The sequence below is a fragment of the Anolis sagrei genome, chromosome Y (genome assembly GCF_037176765.1).
Source record: "Anolis sagrei isolate rAnoSag1 chromosome Y, rAnoSag1.mat, whole genome shotgun sequence".
NCBI lineage: Eukaryota > Metazoa > Chordata > Lepidosauria > Squamata > Dactyloidae > Anolis > Anolis sagrei.
Window position 1 is genome coordinate 62,694,260 of NC_090035.1, and position 15,051 is coordinate 62,709,310.

At 42.9% G+C, this 15,051-nt stretch overlaps 1 protein-coding gene across 1 annotated transcript; it reads left to right on the forward strand.

Moving 5' to 3' along the window:
* The first annotated feature begins 5,609 nt into the window (after positions 1-5,609).
* Positions 5,610-13,386, forward strand: LOC137095514 (c-Myc-binding protein). The gene is made up of 5 exons (XM_067462268.1): positions 5,610-5,707; positions 5,830-5,902; positions 5,984-6,032; positions 6,185-6,314; positions 13,272-13,386. Exons 1-5 carry the CDS (start codon positions 5,693-5,695, stop codon positions 13,317-13,319), a joined length of 315 nt encoding a protein of 104 aa, XP_067318369.1. The 5' UTR covers positions 5,610-5,692; the 3' UTR covers positions 13,320-13,386.
* The last annotated feature ends 1,665 nt before the right edge of the window (positions 13,387-15,051 follow it).

The following is a 15,051-nucleotide window of genomic DNA, read 5'->3' on the forward strand; positions in this document are numbered from 1 at the left end:
CCTCTCTCTAGCAAACCAGTAGAGAGACAAATCAGGTGCCACAGAGCCTTAAAGGATCAAAAATATATTCAGAAGTATATTTGTATGCTACGTTCTGTCTATTTGGGGACCGCGTGGCCCTTTATGCGGCCATCTTATGCCGGAACCGTGTACCTTTTGTACTTGATATTAAAGAAACAGAGCTTTTCCATCACTACCCTTGTCCTCTGTCCTGGGGCGGGGGGGGGGGGGGGAGGGAGCTGAAAAGCCAGGTCATATAATGCAGTTTTACAAGAGTCTGGAGCCTCTGGTGGTGCAATGGGTTAAACCCTTGTGCCAGCAAGACTGCTGACGCAATAGGTCAGTGGTTCAAATCCAGCTCCCCATGCGGGGACATGTGAGAAGCCTCCCACAAGGATGGTAAAACATTCAGCCGTTCTTTGGGCAACATCCTTGCAGGCAGCCAATTATCTCACACCAAGAGTGACTTGCAGCTTCTCAAATCGCTCCTGACATGAAAAAAAGGAGACTTTTCACCAGGCATGGGCAAACTTTGGCCCTCCCTCCAGGTGTTTTGCACTTCCAATACTCACAGTTCAACAGCTGGTAAGCTGTCTTGAATTTCTGGGAGTTGAAGTCCAAAACAACTGGAGGGCCAAAGTGATGCCCATGCTTGGTCTACACTGCAATATAGCGCAGTCAATTGTGGTTAAGCTGCATTATATGGCAGTGTAGATGGTGCTTGAGAGTTTTGGAATATTTGGTGGGATATTAGATAAAAGATGCTCACATTTCATCCTCAATCATTTTTAAACTTCCAAGCTTCAGTGGTGTTGCTTACTTCACATAGAGGTTTTCTGTTATGTTCACACATCACACCTCCTACACAAGGCCTGGGCGAACTTGAGCCCTCTAGATATTTTGGACTTCAACGCCCACCATTCCTAACAGCCTTAGGCCCTTTCCTTTTCTCCATGATCTAAAAAACATTGCAGTTGCCTTGAGGCCATTAGGAATGGTGGGATTTGAAGTCCAAAATACCTGGAGGGCTGAAGTTTGTTTGGCCTGAGGCTGTTAGGAATAGAGGGAGTTGCAAGTCCAAAACACTTGGAGGGCCCAAGTTTGTCCAGGCCTGGTCTAAAAACACTGCTATTGCTCTGAGGCTGGTAAGTATTGTGATACTTGAAGTTCAAAACACCTGGACGGCCCAAGTTTGCCCATGCCTGGTCTAAAAAACATTGCCATTGTCCTGAGGCTGTTAGGAATGGTGGGAGTTGAAGTCCAACACTTGGAGAGCCCAAGGTTGACCATGCTTGGTCTAAAATACATTGCCAATAGACTGAGACTGTTAGAAATGGTGGAAGATGAAGTCCAAAACACTTGGAGCAATCTTTAGGAGGAGCTTGAAAACGTGGATGTTCCAGTGTTTTATTTATCGTGTCATCCGCAACCAGAACATTGTATTACATTTCAGAACAAAACAAACAGACAGATAAAAAACAAAAACAAAAAACACAAATTTTGCAAACTGGGTAGCTGTTAAATGTCCTTTGACCAGTATCGGGCCACTTGGAGTGCCTCTGGTGTTGCCGCAAGAAGATCCTCCATCGTGCATGTGGCAGGGCTCAGGTTGCATTGCAGCAGGTGGTCAGTGGTTTGCTCTTCTCCACACTCGCATGTCAAGGATTCCACTTTGTAGCCCCATTTCTTAAGATTGGCTCTGCATCTCGTGGTGCCAGAGCGCAGTCTGTTCAGTGCCTTCCAAGTCGCCCAGTCTTCTGTGTGCCCAGGAGGGAGTCTCTCATCTGGTATCACCCACGGATTGAGGTGCTGGGTTTGAGCCTGCCACTTTTGAACTCTCGCTTGCTGAGGTGTTCCAGCGAGTGTCTCTGTAGATCTAAGAGCCGCCGCAAACTAGGCTCCTGCGGGAGCAAACTGTGCCAGCACGTCCCTGACATCATGAGGCTGCGCCTCTCGCCCCGCCCCTTTCTCCGCCCCTTTCTCCGTGCCAGAATAGTTTTTCCTTTGCTAGGGCAGCATTGCCAGCGTACTCTCTCAGCAAAATTCAACTGAGAGAATACGCTGGCAATGCTGCCCTAGCAAAGGAAAAACCACTTTGGCATGGGGAAAGAGGCTGAGAAAGGGGTGGGGCGAGAGGCGGAGTCCCATGACGTCAGGGACGTGCTGGCAAGGTTTGCTCCCGCAGGAGGCTAGTTTGCGACGGGTCTAAGAAAACTATTTCTTGATTTGAGTTGTTGACGTGCTGGCTGATACCCAAACAAGGGATGAGCTGGAGATGCCTCTGCCTTGGTCCTTTCACTATTGGCTGCAACTTCCCAGCGGATGTCAGGTGGTGCAGTACTGGCTAAGTAGTGTCATTTCTCCAGTGGTGTAGGGCACAGACACCTGTGATAATGCGGCATGTCTCATTAAGAGCCACATCCACTGTTTTAGTGTGGTGAGATGTGTTCCACACTGGGCATGCGTACTCAGCAGCAGAGTAGCATAGCGCAAGGGCAGATGTCTTCACTGTGTCTGGTTGTGATCCCCAGGTTGTGCCAGTCAGCTTTCGTATGATATTGATTCTAGCACCCACTTTTTGTTTGATGTTCAGGCAGTGCTTCTTGTAGGTCAGAAAGCGGTCCAGAGTGACTCCCAGGTATTTGGGTGCGCTGCAATGCTCCAGTGGGATTCCTTCCCAGGTAATCCTCAGAGCTCGGGATGCATGTCTGTGTTTTAGATGGATTAGGGATCAGTTGGTTTTCCCTGTAATAGGCAGTTAGAGCACCTAGATCTTCGGAGAGCTTCTGTTCAACCATCTCAAAGCTCCCTGCTTGAGCGGTAATGGCACGATCATCAGCATAGATGAAACTCTCTGTCCCTTCTGGCAGTGGCTGGTCATTTGTGTAGATGTTGAACATGGATGGAGCAAGCATGCTCCCCTTAGGCAGGCCGTTCTTCTGTTTCCGCCATCTGCTTCTCTGGCCCTGGAACTCAACAAAAAAGCTCCTGTTTTGTAGCAGGTTTCCTATGAGGCGGATGAGATGGTAGTCCTTTGTGATATTATACATTTTTCTCAGGAGGAGGCGGTGGTTCACAGTATCATAAGCCGCTGACAGGTCTATGAAGACAGCTCCTGTGATCTGCTGCTTTTCAAAGCCATCTTCTATGTGCTGAGTCAGGTTCAGCACTTGCGATGTGCAGCTTTTGCCTTTCCTGAAGCCAATTTGCTGTGGAATCAGACATGGGTCTATTTTTTCCATAATTCTATGCAGAATGAGTCTCTCCAGAACTTTGTAGGGGTGGCACAGCAGGGAGATTGGTCTGTAGCTTTTTGGATCATTACGGTCTTTGCCTGGCTTCAAGATGGCAATGACTCTTGCTTTCCTCCAGATTTTGGGGATCTGACAGGATGCAATGCAGTTGTTCATCAGCTCCAGTAGCCAGCACTTTGCTTTTGGGCCAAAGTTCTTGATTTGTTCCATCAGTAGATCATCCAAGCCAGCTGCTTTGCCATTCTTACATTTATTGAGAGCCATGTCCAATTCAGTAGATGTAAAGGGTTCATGAAGGTTGTTGTTCTCAATCTCTTGTTGTCTGGCTATTGGTTTCTTTCCTAGTTTGGTGGCAAGGTTGGGTTTCCTGTTCTTCAAGAGTTGGTGTGCTATCTGATCTGCTTTTATGTTGCATGGGTATTAGTTTGTGAGGGGTCATTGCTCAACCGTCTTAGCAACCTCCACGCCTTCTGGCTGCTCCTGCCCATGTCGACCTCTGTGATCAGCTTGATCCACTGTTCTTTCTTGGCTTCAGAGATGGAGGACACAATGCTCTGCACTGCCTGGAGGGTTTGCTCACTAAATGGGTCTTCGTTGTGGAGCCTGTAATAGTTTTCCAACAAGGCAGCTGTTTCAGGAGTAATGCCCTGAAGGTAGTTGGTTCTGCAGCCTTTCGGTATAGAGGACCGTGAGCAGGTTTTCACTATTTCAATAAAATGCTGGTATTCCTCAGGGATCGGCGAGACCGATGTGATCATGTCATCTAACATGTCTGAGAATTTAGTCCAATCTGCCTTTCTGAAGTTGTATCTTCATTTAAATCGAACTTCCTGAGGCCTTATTGTTGGGAACAGTTGACATATTATTGGTCAGTGGTGTGTGTTTGGAATTGGTGGTCCCACTGATTTAGTACATTGCTGTACGATGCTGTCGCTCACAAATAAGAGGTCTGGGTTATAATCTCGGTGCCATCTCCCGCTGTTGTAGGATGGTGGGAGCTTGCTATCATGGATGAGTGATAGTTTGTGCAGTTCAGACCAGGATAGGACAGCCTCTCCATTTCTGTCCTCTTGGGCATAGCCCCATACATGGCTATGGCTGTTGAAGTCACCAATTACTACCGCCCTTTGGTGCCTGTCAAAGTTCTCGGGGGAGGAGAAGCAGAACTCTTCATTTGGGGGCTTGTACACAGAGGTGATGGTGATGTTATTAAGCTCTACTGTTAGAACCTCAATATTGTTTTCTTCAGTGTTGTGGGCACTGCTGACTTGGAGGCCTGGTTTGACAAAGACAGCGCTTCCATACTGCGCATGTGGTCTTTCCGTTACTAGGATCATTCCTGGAACTTTGGGTCATTTCTGTCGTTCATCCCTGTGTGTTTCTTGGACACACAGCACGTCACATTTCTTATCTCGGCACAGCTCATAAAGCAGTTGTTCTTTGGCAGCTGACATGCCTTCGATGTTGATTGAGATTATTGTCATGGTTGGTCCTGAAAAGGTCTGTTGGTTGTTTTGCTTGCTTGCTTGCATACTGCAAGTCGTCTCTGGTTGCTTCTGGATCGAGAGAATCGGCCGTCTACGAAGACGTTGCCCAGGGGACACCCGGATGTCTTGCAATCCTGCGAGGAGGCTTCTCTCATGTCCCCCATGGTCCAGTGTGCCTTCCCAGAATAAGGAAACTCCTAGCATTATGTCCCAACGCACTTTATCAGAGATCTAGGATATCTGCATGCCCATCGCCCTCCAAACACCCCACCTTGTCATGCCCAGAAATTTTAATTTATTACATTTGGCGTGGCCATTGTTTTTAATTGCGTCATTGGGTGTTGTTAATATTATTGCTTTGTTTTTTGAGTTACTGTGTTGTTGTTGTTGCTGTTGTTTTATTGTTGTATTTGGGCTCGGCCTCTTGTAAGCTGCACCTAGTCCTTCGGGAGATGGTAGCGGGGTACAAATAAAGGTTTATTATTATTATTATTATTATTATTATTATTATTATTATTATTATGGAGGGCCCAAGTTTATCCAGGCCTGGTCTAAAAAACATTGCTATTGGCCTGAGGCTGTTAGGTATTGTGGTAGTTGAAGTTCAAAACACATGGAGGGCCCAGGTTTGCCCATGCTTGGTCCAAAAAACATTGTCATTGCAGAATTCGGAAGCCCCCGTCCTTCCTGAGAAAATTTGGCAAACTTTTCAGAGGGGGGCGGGGCTTCGCTTGAGACGGAAATCGGCACGGGGGGGGGGGCGGAAGAATGTCGGGCCGGAAGGCCGCTCTCAACCCTTCCAGAAATCTATGGCTGTAGGAGGGGGCGGGGCCTGGAGGCCGGGCGGTGGGCGGCCTCATTCTCCGGCGTCTCCATGGCGACAGGGGGGACGCCGTGACGCCTACAAGAGGCCCTGGGGGGAAGCGCAGTCCCGCTTCCGGAGTAGCCGTGATGGCGAACTACAAGGTAGGCAAGCGGCGCGAGGAGGAGGAGGAGGAAGAAGAGGAGGAGGAGAAGAAGAAAAAGAGGGGGGTAAACAGGGGCTCCTGCCTCCCTCCTTCTCCTCCAACCCTTCTCCCTCCCTGCAGGCCGCCGACTCGAAGCGGGAGCAGTTCCGGCGCTACCTGGAGAAGTCGGGCGTGATGGACAGCCTCACGAAAGGTAGTATGCCCAGGGAAGGGGAAGGGAGGTCTCTGGGCCTCTCTCTTTCCCTGAGGCTGACCCTCTCCGCCTCCCTTTCAGTGCTGGTAGCCCTGTACGAGGAGCCTGAGAAGCCCAACTGCGCCCTGGAGTATCCTTCAAGCCTTTGAGGGCCGAGAGAGGGACAAAAGAAGGGAGAGAGCGGGGTGGGGGGTGGGGTGGGGGAGCCTTCCTATTCCCCTTCCCTTTCCCTTCCCCCCCTCGTAGCCCTTGCTTCTTCCCTTCCTTGACTTCCGGGCGCAGCTTCCTGAAGCACCACTTGGGCGCCACAGCCCCCGAGAACCCGGAGGTGGAGGCCCTTCGGCTGGAAGTGGCGGAGCTGAAGGAGAAGTACGAGGCCGTCCTGGAGGAGAACCGGAAGCTCAAGGCCAAGGTTGTACACAGTTCTTTTTTTTAAAACATCATCTTTATTAAAAGTTTCCTTTTGTGACATACAGTGTAATAAATTGAGAAGAAAATAAATAAAAAATAAATAAAGAGTGACTGGAAAGAGAGAAGTAGAGAGAACAAAAACAAGAAGAAAAAAGAGAGATAGTGAAAATTTAAAAACAGCGGAGAGAGATGGTATACATCTCATTCGTTGACTTCCATGATATCTTCTGAGTGGGTATTCTTTTCTTTCTTCCATCTGTGTTTTCTTCCTGTTTTCTGTTTATATTATTGTGTTTCTATTTCCTTGTCTCAGATAATTTGTCACATTTGTCCAGTCAGTTTCTTTTATTGGGGTTCCTTTATTTTTTGACATCATATATGTTAATCTGTCCGTGTTTCTAATGTCTAAGATTTTTCTGTCCAGTCCTTAATTTCTGGGGTCTTTTCCTTCCAGAGTTTTGCATAACAAATTCTTGCTGCTGTGTTCAATAAAAAAGGAATTTATCTGTGTTTTATCTATCTTTGGATCTGTTATCTATATATATAAATTTATTAGGGGCATCCAACGAGGAAACAAAACTCAAAAACCCCCCAACGAAACTTAACCAAAATCCCCGTGCCCATAACACAACCCACAAGGTACAAACATATCTACTCAAAATGAAAAACAACACAGCAACACACTCACAAAACGGCAAAAGAACAAAACTCAAAAAAACCCCAACGAAACTTAACCACAATTGCCATGGCCATAACACAACCCACAAGGTACAAACATATCTACTCAAAATGAAAAACAACACAACACACTCACAAAACGGCAAAACAACGCGCGCACATGGCCTTCCGGCCAACGTTCCCTCTGCGGAAACCATGCCCACTCCAAGCCCCGCCGCACCGCTTCCCGCACACACACACACATCCTGCCGCGCACACACACGCAACCCCACGCTCCATCACTCCCCCCGCCGCCGCACACACACACGCAACCCCACGTTCCATCACTCCCCCCACCACCGCACACACACGCAACCCCACTCCCCCCGCCGCCGCACACACACACACAACCCCAGGCTCCATCACTCCCCCCGCCGCCGCACACACACACGCAACCCCACGCTCCATCACTCCCCTGCCCCAATCTTACCTCCTTTTACTTCAGGCCACCTCCAAACCCCACCCCGCCCCTTCCCGCCCTGTCAAAATCTAGGAAAGACAGGAAGGAAGGAAAGAAGGAAGAAAGAGAAAGGGAGGTAAAGAAAAAGGAGGAAGGAAGGAAAGTTAGAGAAAGAAGGAAGAAGAAAAGGAAAGAAAAGGAAAGATGGAAGGAAAGAAAAGAGAGACAGCAGAAGAGAAAGAAAAAGGGGGAAGGAAGGAAAGAGATAGAGAAAGGAGAGGAGAAGGAAAGATGGGAAGGAAGGAAGGAAGGAAGGAAGGAGGGAGGGAGGGAGGGAGGGAGGGAGGGAAAGAAAGAGAGAAAGAGGGAAGATTGGCCATAGCAACACATGGCGGGTAAAGGTTGTTATTTCTATTATTATTATTATGCTATTGTTCCTATGAGACCCTGGAGGAATGGGAGAGGTGTCAGGTCCCAGAGGCAATGCATTGCATTATTATTATTGTTATGATGGTGGTAAAATAAAAGGAAATAAAAAGTGAAAGAAGGAAGCAAACAGGGAGGGAAGAAAGGCAAAGGAAGAAAGGGGGAGGGAATGAAGGAAAGAGAGAAGGATGAAACCAAGTAGTGAAAGAAGGAAAGAAAGAAAGAGGTAGAGAAGGAAGAAAGTAGAGAAAGGGGGAGGAAAAGGGGGAAGGAATAGGTAGGGACTTCTCTTTCATAATAGTCCAGATATCTACCTCAACTTTGATAAGTTTTACTATAGGCCACAGCAACGCGTGGCAGGGCACAGCTAGTGCCTAATAAAAATAACTCTGGTTTGAATGGGATTCTTATGTGTAGCATTTCCTGTATCATTTCGTGAATTTTTTTCCAGTACAATTTAGCTTTTGAACATGACCACCACATGTGGAAATATGACCCCTCCATCCGCATTTCCAGCATTATATATATATATATATATATATATATATATATAGGAATTACCAAATTTTTGAGGGGTCATATACCATCTATGTGCCACCTTCAGCCAATTTTCTTTTAAATCTATTGTGTACGTATATTTGATCTTTATACTCCAAATTTTTTCCCAATCTTCTTTTTTTATTATTTTTCCCAGGTTTTCGTTCCATCTTTTGATGTATTTTTTTCACCTTCTGTTTTCATGCTCCATTCTATTAATTTCTTGTATAATTTTGTTATTATCTTTCTTTCGGTTTTTAGTATACTGTCCCAAAAGGTGTCTTGCTCCTGAAAGCCTTTTCTTTTATTTTTCTTAAAGCATTCATTTATTTGTCTATGTTGATACCACAATATTTTTTTATTTATCATATTCATTTCCTGTTGAGTTTTTATTACTGTCACACTTTCTTCTTTTTTTAATAATTCTTTGCATTTTGGCCAATTATTCCATCCCATTTCTCTCCTTTGTATAGCCTCTAATGGGGACAACCATAATGGAGTTTTCTCACATATTTTAGATTTGCATTTATTTATTATTTATTTATTTATTTGTTTCTTGCATTTATTAACCGCCGCTCTCAGCCCTAGGGCGACTCGTGGCGGTGTACAGTACAAAAAGACACTTTACAAAGAAATCAAACAACAAACTAACATCACTAATACACAACATCTAAATTAAACTAAAATAATCCGCTCCGTCATATTGTGGAATCATAATCAATCTCGTAGTCGTAATTCATTCCGGTTGTCATTTCCAGTAACACAGCACTCAGTTGAAAGCCTGCTCGAAGAGCCATGTCTTCAGGCCCCTACGAAAGGCCATGAGGGAGGGCGCCTGTCTGATGTCAGATTTTGCCAGATTTTCATAATAGCCGATCTAATGAAATGATTTCCAATTTTTTTTTTGGATCTTCGTACCACATATAGTAATGCCAGTTCTCAAGTCAATTCCTTCTAGATTTAGCAATTTTTCTTTCTTTTATTCTGCCCAATCCTTAGACCACATCAGTGCACTGGCTTTGAAATATAGTTTTAAATCTGGAACTTCAAAGCCTCCTCTTTTTGTTTATTCTGTCATGTTTTTGAAGCTAATTCTTGGTTTTTTGCCTTGCCAGATGTATTTCATTATATCTTTGTTCCAATCTTTTAGTAAATTTTGATTTCTAATTATTGGGGGGGTTTGAAAGAGGAAAATCATTTTAGGTAATATTTTCATTTTCACACTAGCAATTCTTCCCAAGAGTGACAAATTTAGATTTTTCCAATTCTCTAATTTTTTTCCATTATTTTCCATCATTCTATGTAGTTCTGTAGTAATTGTAAGTTTTTGGCTGTCAAGACTATTCCTAGATATTTTAATTTAGTTACAATCTGGATATCCCATCTCTCTCTTAATTTCTCCTTTTCTTTTTGTGTAATATTCTTTGTCAGAGCTTTTGTTTTTTTCTAAATTTAATTTGAAACCAGCAATTTCTCTAAATTCATTTATTACCTTTATCCATTTTCCTAAATTCTTCTCTGGATCTTCGATTATGCAAATGATGTCATCGGCATATGCCCTTAGCTTGTAGTCTTGACCTTGGATTCTTGTACTTTCCAATTCTTTATCTTCCCTGATTTTATCCAATAATACCTCCAATGTTAAGATGAATATTAAAGGGGATAAAGGACATCCTTGTCTTGTCCCTTTTTCTATCTCGATCTTCTCTGTTTCCTATCTATTTATCCAAATTTTTGCTTCTTGTTTTTCATATATTGCATTTATCATATTTTGAAAATAATAGCCTATGTCCATTTCTTTCATCAGCGCTTTTAAAAAATTCCAATTTATGTTGGCCAATTTATGTTTCTTTCATCAGCGCTTTTAAAAAATTCCAATTTATGTTATCTTCTCTGTTTCCTATCTATTTATCCAAATTTTTGCTTCTTGTTTTTCATATATTGCATTTATCATATTTTGAAAATAATAGCCTATGTCCATTTCTTTCATCAGCGCTTTTAAAAAATTCCAATTTATGTCTGCGTCGAGGGCCAAGAACATTACCTTCTTTTGATTATTAATTTCATAGTATTCAATCAAGTCTATTATTATTCTTAAGTTTTCCTTCTGTTAACTATTCGGTAAGAATCCTGATTGTTCTTCCTTAATTCTTTTCTTGACCAAATTTTTGAGTCTCTCTGCAATTACAAAGCTAAATATTTTGTCATCTAGGTTTAGCAGCGAAATGGGTCTATAATTTTTAACTCTTTCTGGGTCAGTATTTTCTTTGTGTATCACTGAAATATTTGCTTGTCTCCATGAATTTGGTCTTTCCTTAGATTCTCTAACATTATTCATATTTTTTTTAAAGTACGGTGTTAATTCAATTAATTCAATTAAAAACACTGAAAAACACAGCAGAAGAGACTTAAAAAGCCAAAAAAAAAATATTACAATGCATGAACAAACCAACACACACACACATATATATATGCACACAAAACACATATACACAGACTGGTCCACAGCAATGTGTGGCAGGGGACGGCTAGTCTGTATAAATAAAAATGTAATGCTCATTTGTGGGATTAACATAACTCAAAAACCACTGGACGAATTGACACCAAATTTGGATGCAACACACCTATCAGGCCAACGAGTAACCATCACTCATAAAACACCAAAAAACACAGTAAAAGAGACCTAAAAAGCAAAAAAACAAAACCATTTCAACACATGAGCAAAACCCCACAGACACAGATACATATATATGCAAACACATATGCACAAATATATACACACACATATACACAGACTGGGCCACAGCAATGCGTGGCAGGAGACAGCTAGTCTATATAAATAAAAATGTAATGTTTGTTTATTTATTTATGGGATTAACATAACTCAAAAACCACTGGATGAATTGACACCAAATTTGAACACAATACACCTATTAGGCCAACAAGTGACCATCACTCCTAAAAACATTGAAAATACAGCAGAAGAGACTTGAAAAGCAAAAAAAATTACAACACATGCACAAAACCATATATATATGTATATATATATATACACACACACACAAAGCACATGCACACAGACTGGGCCACAGCAACGCATGGCAGGGGATGGCTAGTCTATATAAATAAAAATGTAATGTTACTTTGTGGGATTAACATAACTCAAAAACCACTGGACAAATTGACACCAAATTTGGACATAATACACCTATCAGGCCAATAAGTGACCGTCACTTATAAAAACACTGAGAAATACAGCGGATGAGACTTAATAAGCCCAAAAACAAAAAATATATTACAACACATGCACAAAACCACATATATACACAAACACACGTATATAGAAATATATACACACATATATGCATATATACACACAAAACACATATACACAGACTACAGGCTACAGCAACGTATGGCAGGGGTTGGCTAGTAATATAATATATTGTATATACATATAATATTTATAATATTATGTTTAAAAACGTTTAAAAGCAATGCTTTTGGGTTTGGAAGGATTAGCCGTTTACAAGAAATGTTGCCCAGGGTATGCCTGAATGTATTTACTCAATCTTCGAGGAGGCTCTTTCCCTGTGCCCCTCAAAAGACAACCTGGAAGAATGGCACTACCTAAAAGAATCCCACACCTTATGTGACTGTGGAGCAGAACAGACAACTCCGCATCTGTATGCTTGTCTACTATGCAGGCCTCATGTATAGAGGAAGAATTGTTGGAGGCTACAGGAAATGCCATTGCAGTTGCCTGTTTTTGATCAAAAGATACTATTTAGCCACCTGTGCTCCTTCTATTTTTATCATTTTATACTAATTTATGCAATACTTCTGATACGAAATAATAATATTATGTAATACAATATAATACTAATAATAATAATACGATATTATAATTATTAATTTTATATTACATGTAATATTACAAATAATATCACACTTACTTAGGCTATCCCTTGTTATCCGAGTAGGATTGTCTTCCAAGATTGGTGTATTGCCAGTGGGTCCGTAGGTAACTGTGGAGTCCTATTCTTGACCTGCATGTTCTCCTGCAATAAGGGCGTTGGTTTCCAGGTGGAAGGCGGTCCCGGTCGGGGTTGGCTTGACGCGCTTTCCTCTTGGCACATTTCTCTCTTTCGCCCTCCATTCATGCCTCTTCAAATTCTACAGCACTGCTGGTCACAGCTGACCTCTAGCTGGAGCATTTAAGGGTTAGGGCTTCCCAGTTCTTGGTATCTATGCCAGTTTTTAAGGTTGGCTTTGAGCCCATCTTTAAATCTCTTTTACAAATCTCTTATATTACATTATAATGGTATAGTACAATATAGTAATATATAATGCTGATAACAACAAGCAATAAACAATAAGAAAGACATATGTACAGATATATTGTCAGCTGCTCTGAGTCCCTTTCGGGGTGAGAAGGACGGGATACAAATGTCGGAAATATATAGTCTGGATGTTTTGTTTAGAGTTATATTATTAATAGAATTTTGTTTCGCTGTGTGTAGTTTATTGATGTCTAGTTTAATTTACCAATGCTAGGTTTTTCATTCGCTGTTAGGTTTTAATGCTAATTTTATGGATGGGGTTTTTCTGGGATTTCATGTCGGTATCATGTGTTTTTATGTAGGCATTGAATGTTTGCCATTGTTATGTTGGAATCCACCTTGAGTCTCCTCGGGGAGATAGGGCGGAATACAAATAAAGTTTTATTTTATTATTATTATTGTTACTATTAAGATCAGGGTGGAGAGAGCTCACGAGGGAGGGCTTATTACTTCATTGCTGCCCGCAGCCCAGAAGGCTGTGGGCTGCAATTCCCTGTCAGAAGCCCAAGGACTAACGGGGCTTCTCTCTTCACAGCTGGCGCAGTACGAACCACCTCTGGAGGAGAAGCAACAGCAGCAGTAGCGAGGGGAGTTGGGAGGGGACCCTTCCTCGCCCTATGGTTTGCAATAAAGACAGGCAAGCAGGCAGAGCTTGACAAAGTCCTTTCCTTCTTTCTGGCGCCGCTGACTCTTCTTCTTGTTTGCCTTTTGAACGGAGGCCCCGTGAAAGAAAGCACACAAATCAGGGAGGTAGGGAGACATGAGAGAGCCTTTAATCCAATGGTTCTCAATCTGGCAAGCAAATGTTTTGGCCTTCACCTCTCAGAAATCCTAACAGCTGTTAAACTGGCTGGGATTTCTGGTAGTTGTACGCCAAGGCAATCCATGGTGGTTCCAAAGTACTTACAAAACTACAGTTCTGGTGGTGAAAACTAGGGGACGCTGGTGCTTTGTTTTTAAAGTGTTGCTAAAGTTCTGGTGGTGAAAATTTCAGAACCCTAACAAAACTGTAAAAATTTCATTTTTATTTCATTATTGGCAATTTTTATAACAGAACCATTTATAAACTTCAAAAAATTCATTGTTATTTCATTATTGGCAATTTTTTTTATGACAGAACCATTTATAACAAAATTTTGAAAGTTTTAGAGTTCTGAAATTTTCACCATAGAACTTTAGCAACACTATGAAAGCAAAGCACCAGCACCCCCTAGTTTTCACCACCAGAACTTTAGTTTTGTAAGTACTTTAGAACCATTTAGAAGCATGGATTGCACATGCCTAGAAACACCTGGGGACGCACAGGTTGAGAACCACTGCTTTAATCCATTACTGAAGGAGGTCAGAAAGCAGCTGTGGAGCATGGAAACTGCTGTGACACATGGCCAGCCTTCAAGCCAGTCCTCCTTTTCATTGGCAGCTGCTAAGTGTGTTTTCCCATAAAAGTGGCTTCCTTTGAGAGGCCTGTTGGGGGGCTGCCTTGAGAAACAGGGAGGGAGGGAAGGGGGCCCTGTACCTTAAGAGCTGCTACAAGGTTTGGGGGCATGGCCTGGGAATGGCTCATCTCTGGCTTTCACCAAACAAGAGTTCTTTCTCCCATCCTGGACATTCCACAGATATATAAACCTCACTTGCCTAGTTTCCAACAGACCTCTCAACCACTGCCTGCCATAGATGTGGGTGAAATGTCTGGAGAAAATGCTTCTGGAACATGGCCATACAGCCCAGAAAACACACAATACTTTAAGAAGCATGGAGGGAGGGAGGGGTCCTGTGCCTTTAAGGGCTCGCTAAAAGTGGGGGGGGGGGGGTGGCCTGGGAATGGATCTTCTCTCAGGAAACCAAAGACATATTGTTGAAAGCTGTAATGGCTGGAATCACTGGGTTGGTGTAAGTTTTCCAGACTGTATGGCCATGTTTGAGAAACATTTTCTCCTAATGTTTTGCCTGCATCTATGGCAGGCATCCTCAGAGTTGTGAGGTCTGTTGGAAACTAGGAAAATGGGGTTTATATATATGTGGAATAATGTCCATGGAGGGAGAAAGAACTCTTATGTTCAAAATCTGAACAAATTCTGACTACCAATATTTAAAAAAACCCTCTAAAATCATAACAGTAAATAAAGAACAACATTCAAACGGGAACTCAACACAAACAAGGACAGCTAATCACCTCTACAAAGGATTCCCCCAGGCAGTAAGAAGTCATGACTTGAAACTGCTAGGCCATTAAATGCTTATCAAGATGGCCAGTTGAAACATTCACGCTTGCCTCAAGTAGACAGTTCTTTTTCCCACTCTGGACATTCCAGAGA

Excerpts from the sequence above, each read along its gene's own strand:
- LOC137095514 (XM_067462268.1), top strand. Across the intron at positions 5,903-5,983 it reads GATGGACAGCCTCACGAAAG|TGCTGGTAGCCCTGTACGAG; the intron begins GTAGTATGCCCA and ends CCTCCCTTTCAG. Across the intron at positions 6,033-6,184 it reads AAGCCCAACTGCGCCCTGGA|CTTCCTGAAGCACCACTTGG; the intron begins GTATCCTTCAAG and ends TTCCGGGCGCAG.